The sequence below is a fragment of the Nerophis ophidion genome, linkage group LG01 (genome assembly GCF_033978795.1).
Source record: "Nerophis ophidion isolate RoL-2023_Sa linkage group LG01, RoL_Noph_v1.0, whole genome shotgun sequence".
NCBI lineage: Eukaryota > Metazoa > Chordata > Actinopteri > Syngnathiformes > Syngnathidae > Nerophis > Nerophis ophidion.
Genome location: NC_084611.1, coordinates 47,635,266 through 47,657,019, shown reverse-complemented (window position 1 = coordinate 47,657,019; position 21,754 = coordinate 47,635,266). Strand labels below are relative to the sequence as shown.

The 21,754-nt window shown below is 43.6% G+C and overlaps 1 protein-coding gene across 1 annotated transcript in view; it reads right to left on the bottom strand.

The window, feature by feature from the left end:
* Positions 1-7,450, bottom strand: part of si:dkey-92j12.5 (multiple PDZ domain protein) — a 184,013-nt gene extending 176,563 nt beyond the window's left edge. Inside the window, exons 1-2 of the mRNA XM_061910044.1 lie at positions 7,263-7,450; positions 5,160-5,237 (exon numbers count right to left, since the gene is read on the bottom strand). Of these exons, the coding sequence (XP_061766028.1) occupies positions 5,160-5,175 (16 nt within the window). The 5' untranslated portion in view covers positions 5,176-5,237; positions 7,263-7,450. The remainder of the gene's footprint in view (positions 1-5,159; positions 5,238-7,262) is intronic.
* Positions 7,451-21,754: the final 14,304 nt, after the last annotated feature.

Genomic DNA, 21,754 nt, shown 5'->3' with positions numbered 1-21,754 from the left:
ATGGGTCACAGCGGACATGGATCCCAACCGAATGTCAACCAGCAGGTTTCGGTGAGAAAATTGTGGTTAAAAAGTCGCCTCTTACCGGATATCAGCTGAGCTTGTGCCTCCCGTACAACTGCTGTCGACTTCCCTGAGACACCCGGCCGTGGACGTACACTTCCGACTATCAGGTACAGTTATACTCACTAAAACACTAGCATTACAATAGAGATAAGGGATTTCCCAGAATTATTCTAGTAAATGTCTCTAAAAACATATGAATCCGTCTCAATGCAACGCGATTGCAATCGCTTTTTTTTTTTTAACTTTTTTTTTTTTTTTTTTTTTTAGTCCGTCGCTATCAATATCCTCAAACACGAATCTTTTCTTTCATCCTCGCTCAAATTAATGGGGAAATTGTTGTTTTCTCGGTCCGAATAGCTGTTTTTGTTGGAGGATCCCATTAAAATCAATGTGAATATATGAGGAGCCATCACACGTGTGACGTCATCGTCTGCGACTTCCGGTAGAGGCAGGGCTTTTCTCCAGTTGCGAACTTTATCGTGGATGTTCTCTACTAAATTCTTTCAGCAAAAATCTGGCAATATCGCGAAATGATCAAGTATGACACATAGAATTGACCTGCTATCCCCGTTTAAATAAGAAAATCTCATTTCAGTAGGCCTTTAATGTCTGTCCACTAGTTGTTGCACTGTACATGTTTAAATAACACCAGTATCATTTAAAGTATTTAATTGTGTCTGTCCTACTCTCTCCGAGTCGTAATCTAGACTTCTGATTAGCCTAAATATTGAGAACTTCTACTATACTAGCTAAAGTACCTGCTACATTAAGTAAAGTACCAATGATTGTCACACACACACTAGGTGTGGTGAAATTTGTCCTCTGCATTTGACCCATCCCCTTGTTCACCCCCTGGGAGGTGAGGGGAGCAGTGAGCAGTAGCGGCCAGGAATAATTTTTGGTGATATAACCCCCAATTCCAACCCTTGATGCTGAATGCCAAGCAGGGAAGAAGGCTGGTATGAGCTTTTAAACATAACCCGTTACCTGCTGTCAATCAAATGGTGAATAAGATAATCATATGTTTATAAATCTGACTGTGATGAAGTCAGTGCCTCACCAGCCATGAACATCACCGCACGTCACTGAGAGATATATATATATATATATATATATATATATATATATATATACATATATATAATTATTACTATTATTTTGTTTGCCATCTTTACTGTTTATGAATTGAGTCTATCATCCAAAATCCGTATGTAAGACAAGAATGTTTGTTTTGATTTTTTTAAGCAATCTTACTCATTAAAATACAGCAAGTAAGAGGTGGCTAAGAGTGTAGCTATTGAGTGTACAATATTGTGCCCATAAAGTGTCATGATCCGTTACCCGGGTCATGGCATGATTTATGTTTGGTAGTTTTTGTCTGTCCCCCTCTCCCTTGTGGAGGGGGGGGACACAGGTCTGGTGGCCATGGATGAAGTACTGGCTGTCCAGAGTCGGGACCCAGGATGGACCGCTCGTCCAGAGTCGGGACCCAGGATGGACCGCTCGCGTGTGTATCGGTTGGGGACATCTCTGCGCTGCTGATGCGCTTCCGCTTGGGATGGTTTCCTGCTGGCTCCGCTATGGACGGGACTTTCGCTACTAAATTGGATCCCCTTTGGACGGGACTGTCACCGTTATTTTAGATCCACTATGTATTGGACTTTCACAAAATCATGTTAGACCAGCTCAACATCCATTGCTTTCGGTGCCCACATATGCGGTCCTCTCCGAGGTTTCTCATAGTCATCATTGTCACTGTCACCGACGTCCCACTGGGGTGAGTTTTTCCTTGCCCTTATGTGGGCTCTACCAAGGATGTCATTGTGGCTTGTGCAGCCCTTTGAGACACTTGTGATTTAGGGCTATATAAATAAACATTGATTGATTGATTGATTAATAGTTTTTCTGTGTAGTCTGTTTCCAGGGTGCACCCTCTTTCCCTGTTTACTGTCGGTTTCCATGGGCACGGATTCTCCTCACCTTTCTTACTTTTGCAATTAGTGTTCCCACCAGGGTTGATGGTGGCGCCAGAGTGGCAGGTGGCTGCAGGACTGGACGGGACTGTTCCTCCCTCTCCAGCTCTTTCAGCACCCCCTGGTACCATTGTTCCATCCACTCTGCGCTGTACTTCTCTGGCGGGTCCAACTTGCTTTGCGGCACTGGAGCAGTAATTGGGGTCGAAACCGACAGCGCCCCCACTGGAGGAGAGGCAGGCAGCAACCTCAGAGGATGGAGGTCTGCTTGCCCTGCTGACACGGTACCAGCACCGACCCCCACCTCAGGAAGCAGATTCAGATGCTAGATGGATCTGGTGGGGGGAGCACTTGTGAGAGTTCGGCGGGAGCAGAGGGCAAGGGCGGGTGGGCTCTCGGAAGCCTGGGAGCCGGCCTTGTGCGTGTGCGCCGCTCGCTCCCTTCTGGACACTTGCCTGTAGGTGATGGGGGGGAGAAGCCGCACGGGAAGAGCCTGGTAGTCAACGGTGAGGGAAAAGTCTTGTTGTAATTCTGCGCATGCTCTCGCGCTGCGCCGGCCGCTGCCGGAGCCTTCACTTCCCAGGTGGTGTGACGTCACCGCGCGACGGGCACAAGTCTTGGCAGAACTTGACGAGATCCCAAGCATTGTATACAGTGAAAAGGTGAGAGTTGATCATACCAGGATTACGCTGACAGGTTGATGGAGATGTAGTGGATCCTGACTGTTCGAGTGAAGGGAAGATGCCTGTGGGCAAAGTGCTGAGGAGGACTTCCGGGAGGGGGGGGGGGGGGGGGGGGGGGGGGGGGGGTTGCTGCCTATCTCTCCTCCAGCGGGGACGCTGTCGGCTTCGACCCCAATTCCTGCTTCAGTGCCACAAAGCAAGTTGGACCCGCCAGAGAAGTACAGCGCAGAGTGGATGGACCAATGGTACCAGGGGCTGCTGAAGGAGCTGGAGAGGGAGGAACAGTCCTGTCCAGTCCTGATCCCACCTACCGCTCTGGCCCCACCCATCATGTCAGATGAGACGTCTGCTCTTCTGGCTCCTCCCACGCTGACAGCCCAGATGCCTACTCCTCAGACTCCACCCATCACGACACACTCTCCACCTGCCACTCTGACGCCACCATCAACCCTGGTGGGCCTGCAATCGCCATCCTCTCTACCTCCTGCTCCAGCGCTGCCAAGGAAAAAGAATCCTCCGGAGAAGTACAGTGCAGAGTGGATAGACCAATGGTACCAGGGGGTGCTGACGGAGCTGGAGAGGGAGGAACAGTCCTGTCCAGCCCTGCAGCCAACTACTGCTCTGGCCCCGCCCATCATGTCAGATGAGACGCCTGCTCCCCAGATTCCACCAATCATGACAGACTCTCCACCTGCCACTCTGACGCCACCATCAACCCTGGTGGGCCTGCAAACGCCATCCTCTCGCCCTCCTGCTACAGGGCTGCCAAGCAAAAAGAATCCTCCACAGAAGTACAGCGCAGAGTGGATGGACAAATGGTACCAGTGGGTGCTGAAGGAGCTGGAGAGGGAGGAACAGTCCCGTCCAGTCCTGCAGCCACCTACCGCTCTGGCGCCACCATCAACCCTGGTGGGAACACTAATTGCAAAACTAAGACAGGTGAGGAGAATCAGTACCCACGGAAACCGACAGTAAACAGGGAAAGGGTGCACCCAGGAAACAGACTACACAGAAAAACTACCAAGAATAAATCATGCCATTACCCGGGTATTGGATCATGACAATAAAGTACTCTAAAAGACAGCCAAAAAGCACCAACAATACTTTATTTACATGTCGTGACCTAAAATTGTTATTATAAGTGCTAACGCAGACGGCAGAGAGCTAACTAGCATATGCTGCTATATTGACATATTGAGCTGCTGCATGGCCTCTTAGTTGGTGAAAGTTGATTCTAGATGATACATTATCTCTCTCACTTGTATAGTAGAAGGTTGTGGACATAAACCCACAAGTTGGTCAACTTTGACATTCAACTTAGACCCGGGGATGGCCAGAAAGAAACGAAAATAAGTTGTTTTATAGTAAGGATTATAATGAATTGTTGATGTAAAGCGGAAGATATAAACATACCATCAGTCTTTATCCCGGTGAGAGCAGACATTGTACAGAAAGTGATTGTTTTATTATGTTTTACATCTTGTTTAGCACTTAGCATTACTGCTACATGATGCTTAGTGTTTGACTAAAGCTGCATCTGTTTAGCACGCAGCTTCTAAAACTTGTAGATCATCCTCCTTATGTCCAGGCTCAAAAATTGAAGTTCCTAGATCATCATTTGTCCCAAAGTAGTTTTTGTTGTCTCTCATCAGGTCTGCCATGATTAATAGTCTTCTTCTTCTTGTTGAAGGGAAAAAGAACGGTGTGAGACGTCTGTGAAATCAATACGTCGCTGTATGATTGAAATGATCAAAATAATACCTAAGTAATACATGTTGTTATGAATGTTACTACATGACATATATACTTACATCATGTATATATTACATGTTATTATGAATGTTTCTACATGACATATATACGTACATCATGTGTATATTACATGCTATTATGAATGTTCTTAGATACTACAAATATACTTACATCATGTATATATTACATGTTATTATAAATATTACTACATTACATATATACTTAAATCATGTGTATATTAAATGTTATTGTGAATGTTACTACATTACATATATATTTAGATCATGTATATACTATATGTTATTATGAATATAACTACAATACATATATTATATGATTTTATTTTTAAAATAATATAACATCATATAATATATGTAATGTAGTTATATTCCTAATAACATGTAAAACACCAAATATAGTGTTTTTTGTGTATTCAGTATATTTAGTAAATTTAATGTGATTGGTGTATTTATTGTGTTTGGTAGATTAAGTGTATTTAGTTAATGAGTAACAAGTGTAGTAATTGTATGTGTCAGAGGGATAAGACGCTGGTCACTACAAAGTAGAGAGCATATGGAAGGCAGCCGTTACTATGGCAACAATGCCTGACACCTTTAATGGTAGGCCACAAATATATACAGTATGTCAGCTTCATAAGGTACTGTAAACTATTTCATCCACTTACCTATGATGTCCATCATCAATGTGTGGGATCAACTCCTTCTGGATGACTTAATGTCTCACTTCATCGCCTGTCTGGCACCTGAAACAAAGAAAAACAAATGTATCAATAACACCTGAAACCAAGAAAAGAATAAACAATAGCATCTAAAAGAAAGAAAAAATCAACAATAACATCTAAAATAAAAGACAAATAAACAATAAAATCTAAAATAAAAGAAAAATAAACAATAATACCACAACAATAACAAAATAAACAATAACACTTAAAACAAAGAAAAAATAGACAATAACACCTAAAACAAAGAATATAACAAACAATAACACCTAAAACAAGGAAAACATTAACTATAACACCCAAAAACTAAGACAATAATAAACAATAACACCCAAAAAAAGAAAAAAAAGAAACAATCACACCTAAAACAAAGAAAAAAATAAACAAAAACACCTACAACTAAGAAAATAATAAACAATAACACCGAAAATGAAGACAACATAAACAATAATATCTAAAGTATAGAAAAAAATCAACAATAACACCTGCAACAAAGAAAATAAACACTAAGAAGAAAGGGAAAAAAAAGGCATTTGCTTTTTTGCAGCCCAACATACTAGTTTTCATCTGTTTTATGATCAATTATTGCCACTGAATTAACTTCCTGTCTTACCATCAATTATTGCCACTGAATCAACTTCCAATCGTAATGAAAGAAACCCTCACAACTCAATATTCGTTACATTCTTTTACAAGCCAATAGATGGTCAACTAATTCTCTTTAGCTGGATTTAAATGTCCAAAAGGCTTTATGGTAATTAATGAGGACACACTGACGACTCCTGGAGAGAATAGTACCGGACACACCATGAGGTCCACCTGCACATGTAAAATAAAACAGTGCGGAAGTGACAATATGTTCATTGTTGAGTCACAACATTAGGTGCACACATATAACAATATGTTAACATTGAGTCACAGCATTAGGTGCACACATATAACAACAATATGTTAACATTGAGTCACAGCATTAGGTACACATATATAAGAATATGTTAATATTGAGTCACAGCATTAGGTACACATATATAACAATTTTTTAATATTGAGCCACAACATTAGGTACACTTATAAAACAACTTGTTAATATTGAGTCACAACATTAGATACACATAACAATATGTTAATGTTGAGTCACAACATTAGGTACACATATAAATAGAACAGTGTGGATGTGATAATATGTTAGTATATTGACTTACACAACTGTACTACATCATGTTATTTAAGACATTATTTACAAAAGAGTGTCAACTTACTACACAATAACACACACACACATTAATAGGTATACAAAATGTGTTATTGTCCCAGTAATTAGCAAAAATGTTAACTGCCTAATGTGCCTTGATTCATTAGTGTTTCTTTATTGGCCATAAAGATGAAGTGTGATTAATGAATGACAATATTTGTGGCAGTTTTATGTCATTCTCAATCTGTGACACTTGCTTTACTAAAAAAGGTACAGTTACTGCAACACATGATAAGGAATTATTTCAATAAATTTGGCTTCTTCCTGCTTCTTCGAGCATGTTAAAAGTCTGATGTATTTATCCATCCATCCATCCATCCATTTTCTACCGCTTATTCCCTCTTGGGGTCGCGGGGGGCGCTGGCGCCTATCTCAGCTACAATCGGGCGGAAGATGTATTTATTTCCAATGGAACTAAAACTACTTTTTGATTGGCAGCTGTCAGCCTGCAATCAAACAGTATGTTTATATTTATGCTTATACATTTCTTACTGAGCTCTGTTGCTGACATGACTGCGTGCACTGCTCAAAAAGAGTTATGACAAACAACAACAGGCGTAATGTAAGCATCGTTTGCGGTGACGGACGGTGCAGGTGTACCTAATCAAGTGTCCGCCGAGCGGGCCTGATTGAAGCGCTAATTAATGACGGCGTCACGTGACGTCCAAACGTCCTTCACGCGCTGTTCACAATTTATCGGCCGACGAGACAACATCAGCAAGGAACACGATTAAGGCCAATTAAGAAAAAGGCGCGTTTAATTGGACACGCTAGCATGTTTGTGGCGTCTTCATTACCGTCACGTCAGTCCGGAGCCTCCACCAGCAGCAGCAACTTAAAGTCCGCGGCGTCGCACGTCGCACCTGGTCAGGCTCTGCCGGAACATGGCTGGACGGCGGAAAGGGAGACGAAGGGAGAAGAAAGGCCACATTTGGCAGCAGCAACAAGTCTTTTAAAGCCTCGAAAGCCTAGACGCCGGCGGGGAGGCTGCCTGTGCGCATGCGCACCGCTCTGATCCCCTCTGGGGACACAACATTAGGTACACACAAGTGACCATAGATTTATAATTCACACAATAGTCAAGGCACTTTCAACAACAAGGAAAGAAAACAAAAGAAAATATAAATAGAGTATTAAATAATAATAAATAATATATTGTTTAAAAGGGCTACCTAAATCACTTAAAATGAGTTTAACAAACATATCAATTTAAAGGCTTTATGCTCTTTAAACATTCTCCAACATTTGATTGATAACCGTGACCATGCTGTGAGTTAGGACAGTGTTTTGTGCCGCGCCGTGGGATACAGTCTGCTGTGCCGTGGGAGATTATCTCCATCCAACTTCTTCTGCTTATCTGAGGTCGGGTCGCGGGGGCAGCAGCCTAAGAAGGGAAGCCCACACTTCCCTCTCCCCAACCACTTCGTTTAGCTCCTCCCGGGGGATCCCAAGGCGTTCCCAGGCCAGCCGGGAGACATAGTCTTCCCAACGTGTCGTAGGTCTTCCCTGAGGCCTCCTACTGGTTGAACGTGCCCTAAACACCTCCCTAGGGAGGCGTTCGGGTGGCATCCTGACCAGATGCCCGAACTACCTCATCTGGCTCCTCTCCATGTGGAGGAGCAGCGGCTTTACTTTGAGTTCCTCCCGAATGACAGAGCTTTTCACCCTATCTCTAAGGGAGAGCCCCGCCACACGGGGGAGGAAACTCATTTTGGCCACTTGTACCCCTGATCTTATTCTTTCGGTCATGACCCAAAGCTCATGACCATAGGTGAGGATGGGAACCTAGATCGACCGGTAAATTGGGAGCTTTGCCTTCCGGCTCAGCTCCTTTTCACCACGACGGATCGATACAACGTCCGCATTACTGAAGATGCTGCACCGATCCGCCTGTCGATCTCACGATCCACTCTTCCCCCACTCGTGAACAAGATTCCTAGGTACTTGAAGTCCTCCACTTGGGGCAGGGTCTCCTCCCCAACTTGAAGATGGCACTCCACCCTTTTTCGGGAGAAAACCATGGAATCGGACTTGGAGGTGCTGATTCTCATTCCGGTCGCTTCACACTCAGCTGCGAACCGATCCAGTGACAGCTGAAGATCCCGGCCAGATGAAGCCATCAGGACCACATCATCTGCAAAAAAGCAGAGACCTAATCCCGCGGCCACCAAACCGGACCCCTCAACGCCTGAGATGATCTCCTTTCACCTATTTGGGTTAAAAATGTTTTTTGCAAACCAGTAATTATAGTCTGCAAATGATGTGTTGTTGTTGAGTGTCGGTGCTGTCTAAAGCTCTGCAGAGTAACCGTGTAATACTCAGTAGGTGGCAGCCGGTAGCTAATTGCTTTGTAACAGTGGGAGGCAGCGTGCAGGTAAAAATGTGTCTAACGCTTAAACCAAAAATAAACAAAAGGTGAGTGCCCCTAAGAAAAGGCCTTCAAGCTTAAGGAAGTTTATGCAGAACAAAAGTAAAACTGAACTGGCTACAAAGTGAACAAAAACTAAATGCTGGACGAGAGCAAAGACTTACTGTGGAGCAAAGACAATGTACATCCGAACATGACATGACAATCAACAATGTCCCCACAAAGAAGGATAAAAACAACTGACATCTTCTTCATTGCTAAAACAAAGTAGATGCGGGAAATATCGCTCAAAGGAAGACATGAAACTGCTACAGGAAAATACCGAAAAAAGAGAAAAAGCCACCAAAATAGGAGCGCAAGACAAGAAGTCGAACACTACACACAGGAAAACAGCAAAAAAGTGAAAATAAGTCAGAATGTGATGTGACAGGTGGTGACACCTACTTTGAGACAAGAGCTACAGTCATGCATGCTAACTTATGCTTTAAAGTGATATCCAACAATTGTGACAACCACTTTTTACTGTCAACAGAGTTTCGTTTTTTAATGATGTCTGCTGGTGGTGGTGTGCCTTCGTGTTTTTTCAACACAAAAAATGTGCCTTGGCTCATAAAAGGTTGAAAAACAATTCGGACAAAAGTGTGTTGGGTTTGTAACAAAAATGCACAGTAGGTAATCAACGATAGATTATTAATGATAATGGAATCAAAATGGGTTAGAAAATGTACCAGCGGCACAAGATGCCACGAATATAACATTTGTCCTGCTAGATACACATTGGTAATGTGTCCTCTTTGATGCAATGTAGCATAAATTGATGGTTATATAAGATACTATATGCAATATTCAATCAATCATCAATCAATGTTTACTTATATAGCCCTAAATCACTAGTGTCTCAAAGGGCTGCACAAACCACTACGACATCCTCGGTAGGCCCACATAAGGGCAAGGAAAACTCACACCCAGTGGGACATCGGTGAAAATAATGACCCAGTGGGACGTCGGTGACAATGATGACTATGAGAACCTTGGAGAGGAGGAAAGCAATGGATGTCGAGCGGGTCTAACATGATACTGTGAAAGTTCAATCTATAATGGATCCAACACAGTCGCGAGAGTCCAGTCCAAAGCGGATCCAACACAGCAGTGAGAGTCCCTTTCACAGCGGAGCCAGCAGGAAACCATCCCAAGCGGAGGCGGATCAGCAGCGCAGAGATGTCCCCAGCCGATACACAGGCAAGCAGTACATGGCCACCGGATCGGACCGGACCCCTTCCACAAGGGAGAGTGGGACATAGAAGAAAAAGAAAAGAAACGGCAGATCAACTGGTCTAAAAAGGGAGTCTATTTAAAGGCTAGAGTATACAAATGAGTTTTAAGGTGAGACTTAAATGCTTCTACTGAGGTGGCATCTCAAACTGTTACCAGGAGGGCATTCCAGAGTACTGGAGCCCGAAATGAAAAAGCTCTATAGCCCGCAGACTTTTTTTGGGCTTTGGGAATCACTAATAAGCCGGAGTCCTTTGAACGCAGATTTCTTGCCGGGACATATGGTACAATACAATCGGCAAGATAGGATGGAGCTAGACCTTGAAGTATTTTATACGTAAGTAGTAAAACCTTAAAGTCACATCTTAAGTGCACAGGAAGCCAGTGCAGGTGAGCCAGTATAGGCGTAATGTGATCAAACTTTCTTGTTCTTGTCAAAAGTCTAGCAGCCGCATTTTGTACCAACTGTAATCTTTTAATGCTAGACATGGGGAGACCCGAAAATAATACGTTAAAGTAGTCGAGGCGAGACGTAACAAACGCATGGATAATGATCTCAGCGTCTTTAGTGGACAGAATTGAGCGAATTTTAGCGATATTACGGAGATGAAAGAAGGCCGTTTTAGTAACGCTTTTAATGTGTGCCTCAAAGGAGAGAGTTGGGTCGAAGATAATACCCAGATTCTTTACCGTGTCACCTTGCTTAATTGTTTGGTTGTCAAATGTTAAAGTTATATTATTAAATAGAGGTCAGTGTCTAGCAGGACCGATAATCAGCATTTCCGTTTTTTAGGCGTTGAGTTGCAAAAAGTTAGCGGACATCCATTGTTTAATTTCATTAAGACACGCCTCCAGCTGACTACAATCCGGCGTGTTGGTCAGCTTTAGGGGCATGTAGAGTTGGGTGTCATCAGCATAACAGTGAAAGCTAACACCGTATTTGCGTATGATGTCACCTAGCGGCAGCATGTAGATGCTGAAGAGTGCAGGGCCAAGGACCGAACCCTGGGGAACTCCACACGTTACCTTAACGTAGTCCGAGGTCACATTGTTATGGGAGATACACTGCATCCTATCAGTAAGATAAGAGTTAAACCAAGACAGGGCTAAGTCTGACATACCAATTCGTGTTTTGATACGAAAGCAGCGCTAAGATCGAGGAGCAGCAACATAGATGACGCATCAGAATCCATCGTTAGCAATAGATCATTAGTCATTTTTGCGAGGGCTGTCTCCGTGGAGTGATTTGCCCTGTAACCGGATTGAAAGGTTTCACATAGATTGTTAGACGCTAAGTGTTCATTTAACTGCTCCGCAACAATTTTTTCGAGGATTTTTTAAATAAAGGGAAGGTGAGACCGGTAGTTTACCATGAGGTCAGGATCGAGGTTAGGTCTTTTAAGAAGAGGATGAATAACCGCTTTTTTGAATGCTAGGGGAACAGTGCCCGAGGAAAGTGATACGTTTATAATATTTAGCACTGATGGACCTAATAATACAAAGAGCTCCTTGATCAGTTTCCCAGGAAGAGGGTCAAGTAAACATGTTGTTTGTTTTATTCCATTTACACGTTGTAACAATTCCTCTAATGTTATTTCCTCAAAACGAGAGAAACTATTTTGGAGGGCAGTATCCGCCGTATATACCATCGTATCAGTGTTAATAGAACCCCGTTGTAGCTGGGACGCATTGTCTTTAATCTCCTTTCTAATGACTTCAATTTTCTTACTAAAGAATTGCATAAAGTCGTCTGAGTGGGTGGAGCTACTGGAAGGGGTCCCTTGTTGGGTTAGCGATGCTAACGTACTAAACAAAAATTTAGGATCGTTTTTATTACGGTGGATGAGATTTGAGTAATATTTAGCTTTCGCTAAGGTAAGCATGCGTTTATAAGTTATTAAACCATCACTCCATGCTTGATGGTGCGCCTCAAGTTTAGTCGTGCGCCATTTGCGTTCCAGCTTTCTACATAATAATTTCTGAGCTCTAGTTTCTTCTGTAAACCACGGGGTGCGCTTTTTTGGAGCCTTTTTTAACTTAGCGGTGCTATGTTATCAATGGTTTCGCGCAGGGCGTCGTTAAAGTTGTTAGTGAGGTTATCAATAGAGCCCACATATTTTGGGAATGGTGCCATTACCGAGGGCAGTAGGTCAGCAAGAGTTGTCGTTGTGGCCGTATTAATGTTGCGGCTGCTATAGCAGTTATTATTATTATTAGTTTGACGAACATGCGTCTGAACCTCGAATTTTATAAGGTAATGATCGGACAATACTTTAGTACACGGGAGTATCGTAACTTTGGAAACGGTGATACCCCTGACAAGCACAAGGTCTATCGTATTACCGTTGCGATGCGTGGGTTCATTTATTATTTGTGTGAGACCACAGCTATCAATTATAGTCTGGAGCGCTACGCACGGTGGGTCCGATGGGGTATTCATATGGATATTAAAGTCCCCCATTATGATTATATTATCGGCGTGTGTCACTAGATCAGCAACAAACTCTGAAAATTCATTGATAAAGTCTGAACAGGGCCCTGGGGGGCGGTAGATAACAGCCAGGTGTAGAGGCAGCGGTGTGACAGCCCTCATAGTAAGCACCTCAAACGATTTATATTTATTATTTATGTTAGGACTAAGATTAAAGTTTTCGTTGTATATTAGTGCGACCCCCCCACCCCTTTTAAGCGGACGGGCAATATGCGCATGTGTAAAGTTAGGAGGACATAGCTCATTTAGCGCAAAAAAGTAGTTTGGTTTAAGCCAGGTTTCGCTGAGACCGATGACGTTAAGATTGTTGTCTCTGATAATATCATTAACTAACAACGTTTTGGGAGACAATGATCTTATGTTTAAAAAACCTATATTATAGGTAGTGGGCTGTTTTAGGGAATTTTTGATTAAATTATCCGTAGTAGCAATATTAATAATATTGTGTTTATTATGCCCAGTGCATTTAGTATAATTTCGACCATATCTAGGAATTGATACGACGGGAATTTTCCGATTGTTTGATTGTTGCTTTGATAAACTGCACGCATCATGGTTAGCCACCTCAGTAACGGGGATTTTCCGATTGTTTGTTTGTTGCTTTGATAAACTGCACGCATCATAGCTAGCCACCTCAGTAAAACACATGTCCAACTCTGAAACACTCAAAGCAGAAAAAACTTGTTCTAATTTAACTGACTCCTTACCCAGACCAGTATTCTCGCATCTTCCATTTAAATCCGGCTTCAGGATGGAGGGAAGTGGTGTTCTGTGGGGATTAGCCTTCTGCTTTGTTTTTAGCCCCGCTCGACATCCGTGTTTCCGATATATTGGTAACATTCTATCAAATGTGGGTTAAAAATGTAAACTGTGTAGAACATAATGAAAATTAAAGTAAAATTAGGAAAATGAAGGTCAAATAAAGGTGACAAGTGACATATCCTATACTACTATCCTACTGTATATTACACTTCATGTCATGATGCGTCACCCGGCCATGGCATAGATAGATAGATAGATATATAGATAGATAGATGGATGGATGGATGGATGGATGGATGGATGGATGGATGGATGGATGGATAGATAGATAGATAGATAGATAGATAGATAGATAGATAGATAGATAGATAGATAGATAGATAGATAGATAGATAGATAGATAGATAGATAGATAGATAGATGGATAGATAAATATAGTACTTTATTGGCATGATTGATGTTTGGTAGTTTTCCTGTTTGAGTCTGTTTCCTGGGCACACCCTCTCTCCCTGTTTACAGTTGGTTTCCATGGCCACTGATTCTCCTCACCTGTCTTTGTTGAGCAGTTAGTGGTCCCACCAGGTGTTTTGGTTAACCACTCCCCTTTATGGTTTCCTGTCACCCAGCACCAGTTGCTTGGTCAATGTTTGCTGTAGGCAACATTGATGTTCTCCTGGTTTTTCTAGTGATTCGTTTACACACAAGCATTCCTCCTTTTTTTCACCCTTGGTGACATTTTGGTTTGTTTTAGCTCCACGCTTGTTAGCGTCCTAAAATTTGTATTTTTTGATCCTGCCTTCAAATAGTTAAAACCATAAATCCTACCTGCACGCCGCTCCAGCTTGTCTTATGCCTTGGAAGGAACACTATCAGCTAGGAGTGTGGGAAAAAATTGATTCGAAATTGAATCGCGATTCTCACGTTGTGCGATTCAGAATCAATTCTCTTTTTTTTTTAAACCTTTTTTTTTGTTTTGTTTTTTTATCAATCCAACAAAACAATACACAGCAATACCATAACAATGCAATCCAATTCCAAAACCAAACCTGACCCAGCAACACTCGGAACTGCAATAAACAGAACAATTGAGAGGGGACACAAACACGACACAGAACAAAGCAAAAGTAGTGAAACAATATCAATATTAGTTATAATTTCAGCATAGCAGTGATTAAAAATCCCTCATGACATTATCATTAGACATTTATAAAAAAAAAAAAAGAACAATATTGTCACAGTGGCTTACACTTGCATCGCATCTCATAAGCTTGACAACACACTGTGTCCAATGTTTTCACAAAGATAAAATAAGTCATATTTTTGGTTCTCTTAATAGTTAAAACAAATGTACATTATTGCAATCAGTTGATAAAACATTGTTCTTTACAATTATAAAAGCTTGTTACAAAAATCTACTACTCTGCTTGCATGTCAGCAGACTGGGGTAGATCTGCTGAAATCCTATGTATTGAATGAATAAAGAATCCTTTTAAATCGGGGAAAAAAATCGATTTTGAATCGAATCACGACCCCAAAAAACGATTGTGACAGGGGCGTGGTCCACGCGTTCCCTGCGGCCGGGGTATGTGCGGCGATCGGCCATGAAGCAGCTGACAGGTGAGTAGATGAGCTCAGCTGGAACGAGTTATCTAAATCACCTGTTCCTTTATTAGCGGCGCGGGAAACCTTGAGGGAGGGAGGACACAGGCGGAGCGGAGGACACACGCGGAGCGGAGGACGATCGACTGAAAAGCTGAAGTGAAGAAATAACTAAAACAAACAGTGTGGATTGCAAGTACGGGCTGAAAAGCCAAAACTGACATTTGTGTGAACGAACAGCAATTAAAAAGTGTAAACCTGCTCGAGTGTGCTGCTCCTTCCCTGTGCTCCCAGAAGAACAAGCAGGATCTTGCTACATCGATATTGAATCAAATCGTGGGACACCCAAAGATTCGCAGCCCTACTACCAGCACAGCCATGCGACCACCAAGTGACACTTCAAATTACATTTTGATTTTAAAAATGTACCCACTTTAAGTAATAAGAGCCCGTTATTGTTTTTTTTAAAGGAGCCATATGTAATAATGTTGCCAGAAATGGTACTGCAATCAGGGTCTAAATCCTGTAGTATGCCCCCCCCTCCCCACACACACACACTGCCTGACTGAGGTTGCCAGATCCCAATCCTACTCTAAGGAGCTTCAAAAGGCAATGGACCAGTCCCACGTTGTAGGTTTCTCTTGTTTATGCTTCTTGCGAGATGGTGTACTATATTGGCGGTATAGCTCGGTTGGTAGAGCGGCCGGGCCATCAACTTGAGGGTTGCAGGTTCGATCCCCGCTTCCGCCCTCCTAGTCACTGCTGTTGTGTCGTTGGGCAAGACACTTTACCCACCTGCTCCCAGTGCCACCCACACTGCTTTAAATGTAAAAATTAGATATTGGGTTTCACTATGTAAAGCACTTTGAGTCACTAGAGAAAAAACGCTATATAAATATAATTCATTTCACTTGTACTAAGTAATTCTGCCACATTTTACTGATTAGCCAAATGTATTTGTAAAGTTACGCAGCAATATTTCAGTCGGGACAGATTGTTGGCATTACCCTGCTAAAATTTCTACTTTGATCGCACGGACCACCATCCAAATAATTATATATATTACATATGGCCTACTGCCATGTCAAAACACAATCATGCATTATGTTGTGCCAAACAAGAACTAATGATAATGGAATCAAAATGGGTTAGAAAATGTACCAGCGGCACAATTACATGCAACAAATATAACATTTGTCCTGTTAAATAAACATTGGAAATGTGTCCTTTTTGATGCGACATAGCATCTAACAATACATCATATTGTTGGTTAAATATATAAACTGTGTAGAACACCATGAGAGTTAAAGTAAAATTAAGAAAATTAAGGTAAAAATAAAGTTCATAAGTAACATATATACTCCTATCCTATTGTATATTACAATTCAAATTACATTTTGATTATAAATATACCCAGTATAAGTAATGAAATCTTTTTTTTTTTTGTTAAAGGAGCCCTGTGGAGAGACAGAGCCGACGAGCCGACAGCAGGGTAGGACAAACGGCGGTCCTACTCAAGATGGCGGCCAGGGGGCAGAGTGTGCGGCAGAGCGGAGAGGCGGGGCGCGCTTGGAGCGACGCTGCGGCAATCCAAGTCAGGTGCGTGGATCACACACCTGCTGTCAATCCCTGCATCTTCTCCTGCAGCATAAAAGGGGAGAAGGAGGAGCGATCGGGGCGGAAGGACTAGGAGAACCAGCAACAGAACCTGAAGACCGAGAACGACCGAGAACAAGCCGACGAGAGCAACGAAGACTGAAGGCAAGGAGCGAGCAGGATCGGAGGCGCTGAAAAGCGATCCGAGCAAAAGACGGAAGCTTTATTGAAAAATAAAACAAGAGTCAAACCCGGTTAGCGATGTCCGTCCTCAATGGTCCCTGCAACCCACACGATGACGGCAGGAAGCCGTTCACAAGCCCTTTGTAATAATGTGGCCAGAAATAGTACTGCAATCAGGGACCCAAATCCTGTAGGTTTCCCTTGTTTACGCTTCTTGCAAGATGGCTTACTAAGTAATTATGCCACATTTTACTGATTAGCCAAATTTATTTGTAAAATTACGCAGCAATAATTTAGTCGGGAGTCGAGAGAGAGAGAGAGACTTCCTTTTTATTGTCATTCAAATTTGAACTTTACAGTACAGATAAGAACAAAATTGCGTTGCATTACCTCATGGTAGTGCAGGATTACAGAGCAATAAGGTGCTGATATAAATAAATAGATTACTGTACAGATGAATATATTGCAGGTTTAGGGATGTATGTTATATTTTCTTTATATTCCAGACACTTAACCCCTTTTTGGGGGGGATTGAGCGGATTATTATGATGCGTTTAAGAGTTTTACGACCTGTGGGAAGAAACTGTTACAGAATCTGGAAGTTCTGCTACGGAGGCTGCGGAACCTCTTTCCAGTATCCAGCAATGAAAACAGTCCTTGGTGGGGGTGGGAGGAGTCTCTGCAGGTTTTCTGAGCCCTGGTCAGGCAGCGGGGAAGAGGAGTCCTGATGATATTTTCCGCCGTCCTCACCACTCTCTGCAGAGACTTCCAGTCTGAGGCACTGCAGATCCAGTCCAGACCGAGATGCAGGTGGTCTCTATGGTGCCTCTGTAGAATGTGCTGTGAACAAGGGGGAGGGAGATGTGCTTTTTATTGTCAGTTATTTGCACCCCCAGGAACTTGGTGCTGCTTACCATCTCCACTGCTGTGCCGTTGATGAAGAGTGGAGCGTGGCTGGACTGGTGCCTCCTGAAGTCGACAATGATCTCCTTGGTCGTGTCAACGTCCAGGCCCAGGTTGTTGCTTCTGCACCAGTCAACCAGATGGTTCAACTCCTTCGGATGAAGCCCACTACTGTTGTGTACTTCACAATGTGGTGAGTAGTGGACCTGGCGCAGCAGTCATGAGTCATCAACGTGAACAGCAGCGGACTCAGGACGCAGCCCTGGGGGTAGCCGGTGCTAAGGGAGATGGCACTGGAGGTGTTGTTGCCCACTCTCACAGACTGGGGTCTATCTGTGAGGAAGTCAAGCAGCCAGTTGCAGAGGGGATACTGAATCCAAGGAGGGATAGTTTGCTCACCAAGTGCTGCGGGATGATAGTGTTGAATGCTGAGCTGAAGTCCAGAAACAACATCCACACGTGTGTGTCCTTTCCTTCCAGATGTTCTACGCTCAGGTGGAGTGCAGAGGAGATGGCGTCGTCTGTGGAGCGGCTAGGGTGATAAGCAAACTGGTATGGGTGGAATGTGGGGGGAAGTCTGGAGACAATGTATTCCTTTACCAGCCTCTCCAAGCACTTCATTATGATTGCGGTGAGTTCCACGGGGCGATAATCATTGAGGGAGGAGATTGTGGGTTTTTTAAGTACTTGAATGATTGCGGCCGTCTTAAAACATGATGATACCACAGCCTGGGTCAGCAAGGTGTCGAATATGTCTGTAAGAACCCCAGCCAGCTGGTCTGCACATCCCTTAAGCATCCTGTTCGGAATGTCATCAGGTCCCACTGCTTTCCCAGGGTTCGCTCTCCTTAGGGTTCTCGGAACATTCGCTGTGTCCAGGATAAGAGGCTGCTCATCAGGGCGAGGGATGGATTTCCTCGCCGGAGTGGTGTTAAGTGCCTCAGACCTCGCAAAGTGGTTGTCGAGGTTGTTCAGAAAGCTGATGCTGTTGTCACAGGGACGTGGGGTGGTGTGATGATTGTCGGTGGCGGATGCGTTGAACATGTCCCAGTCTATGCTTTCGAAGCAGTCTTGTAATGCTTTCATTGCTCCTTCTGCTCAGGTCCTCACCTGCTTCACTGTAGCTTGCTTTCTGATCAGCAGGGGCTTGTATGCAGGAGAGATGGTCTGAGGAGCCGAGGTGGGGGCGGGGTTCAGCTTTGAATGCCAGCATGATGCTGCTGTCGACCGTGTCTAGCTTGCTTCCACCTCTGGTTGCAAAATTCACATATTGATGGAAATGTGGGATCACAGGCTTCATGTTAGCTTAATTTAAGTCTCCTGCCATGATGAAAACTCCCTCTGGATGTATAGATTGCAGTTCATTGATAGAGCAGTACAAAGCATCCAAAGCTTCTTTGTGTTGGCACTGGAAGGAGTGTACACGGCTGTGAAGATCATAGCACGGAATTCCCCGGGTAAATAAAATGGCCTGCATTTTACAGTTAATAGTTCTACATCGGGAGAGCAGTGACATGAGATTATCTTCCCGTTCTTGCACTGGTTGTTGTTAGTGTATATGCAAACACCAACGCTTAAGGATGTACCAGTGCGAGTGATGCTCCTGTCCGACTGATTCCTTGTTAGCCCCTCAATGCTAACTGCCTCGTCCGTAAAGGAAGATTTCAGCCACGTTTCTGTGTTTAATATGGCGCAGCAGTTCCCCGTCTCCCGTCTTGCATTCAATCCAGCTTCAGGTAGTCCAGTTAGTTCTCCAGGGAGCAGATATTTGAAAGCAGGATGGAAGGAAGCGGCGTTCTGTTAGGATTAGCTTTTAGCTTTATTGTTAGCCCTGCTCGGCATCTCCGTTTCTGCTTCTGATCACACCGCTTACGTCTCCTCCGTCGGCGGTCCCCGCTGGTACTTTGCGCCGCTGCTTCACAGGTTGTGGGTGTAGCTGGCGTAGTATTCCCACGCTACCAAGGAGGTCCAGCTTGTACGCATCTTTTGGTCTAAAACCGTTCCATTTATTTAAATCTATAATTGTCTGGTGGTTGTATGTTACTAAGAAGTAACTACCTTGGAAAATAACTTTGACATTTTCTGAATTTACCCATATATTTGCCAAAAGAGTTCCATTACTACCACGAGCCTCTGCAGCCGAGCAGAGTGCCGCCATCTATGTATATATATATATATATATATATATATATATATATATATATATATATATATATGTTTGCTTACTTGCTTACACACACACACACACACACACACACATACATATATACATATATATATATATATTTATATATACATATATATATATACAGTATAAATATATATATATATTTATACTGTGTATATATGTATATATATATTTGTGTATATATATGTATGTATATATATATATATATATATATATATATATATATATATATATATATATATATATTAGGGCTGCGAATCTTTGGGTGTCTCACGATTCGATTCAATATCGATTTTCGGGGTCACGATTCGATTATATATCGATTTTTTCGATTCAACGCGATTCTCGATTCAAAATCGATATCTTTCTGATTCAAAAGGATTCTGTATTCATTCAATACATAGGATTTCAGCAGGATCTACCCCAGTCTGCTGACATGCTAGCAGAGTTGTAGATTTGAAAAAAAAACTTTTGTAATTGTAAATATTGGACACAGTGTGTTGTCAACCTTATGAGATGCGATGCAAGTGTAAGCCACTGTGACACTATTGTTCTTTATTTATTTATTTATTTTAATAAATGTCTAATGATAATGTCAATGATGTGACGATCTGTCACTTAATTTCTGTTTGTTTCCTTGTTTTGGTATTCACTTCCTGTCAGTGCTCTTACTTATTTGTTTTTCCCGTTTGTTCCGCTGAGCACTGTTTTTCATCACTTGCCGTTGATTGGCAGCCGGTCCACACCTGCTGCCAATCAACATATGTCTATTTATGTTTTCACTCGAGCCCTTCTTAGTGCCCGATGATGAAACCTATGTTGGGAACATTTATGCAAGACTGCTTCGTGTTTTTTGTTTTTGATGAGATTTAATGTCATCTTACCTGCTCTCAGTTCTCCTGGTTCTCGCATCATTGGGGTAACAAAACGGCAGCTATGCGTTTTCCCAACAGTATCATCGAGCCAGAATATTGTTACACCGCGATAACCCCTGTCGGCGATCTACAGCCGAAGTTCAGGACCGCACATTTCATGGAGGACTTGAAGGCCAGGTTTGTGCGGTCCCAGCCCACAGCAAGCTCGGATCTACTCCTTCCGCCGGGACCGCCGGTTCCGGCTCTCCGACCGGCGTGGCCACCGCCGCCATCTTCCCTGTCGCCTGCTGTCCTTTCTGTCCCGGCTCCAAGGCAATTGCCTGTGCCGGAGCGTCGACCACCAGTTCCCACACCGTGACCCACGCCGGTCACAGCCCCGCGTCGCACGCCGGTCGCGGCGCCACAACGCCCAACACCGGCTGGACCCCCAGCACCTGTCCCTGCTCCTAGGCAGCTTCCAGCAGCTGCACCACGGCTGCTCTTCCTGCCAGCACACGCTCGTCCTGCCAGTCCGGCGAAGGCTACAGTAAAGCCCACTGTGATGGACGGCGTCTGGCATCCGCCTAGTGGAGGGGGGGCTACTACCGGCAGCGGTGCAGCCAAGCACACGCCGCTGTCATCCCCGTTATTGTCTCTTCCCACGGCGCCGCCACCTTAATCTTCTCTGGCGTGCCTTCGCACTGCGCGGACATCTTCCCCGTCACCAGTGGGACTCTGCACGGTGCCGCCATCTTCATCGTCAGCAGCGGATCCACCTACGACGCCAGTTGCGCGACCTCCTCGACCTCCTCTTCGACCTCCTCCTCGACCTCCTCCTCGTCGGCCATTGATGTGGCCATTCCGTGGTCGTCCGCCTCGCCAGTTGCAGCGTCGTTCAATGCGTCGCCACCACCTGAATCTCCTTAGCTGGCTGCGGGTACACTTGGTGCGGCGACCCTCCGCCAAGTCCTCCCTTAACTTTTGGACATTTTTTCAAGGGAACATCTGGAATCTGCTCCTTGAGGGAGGCGTGTCATGTGACGATCTGTCACTTCATTTCTGTTTGTTTTCCA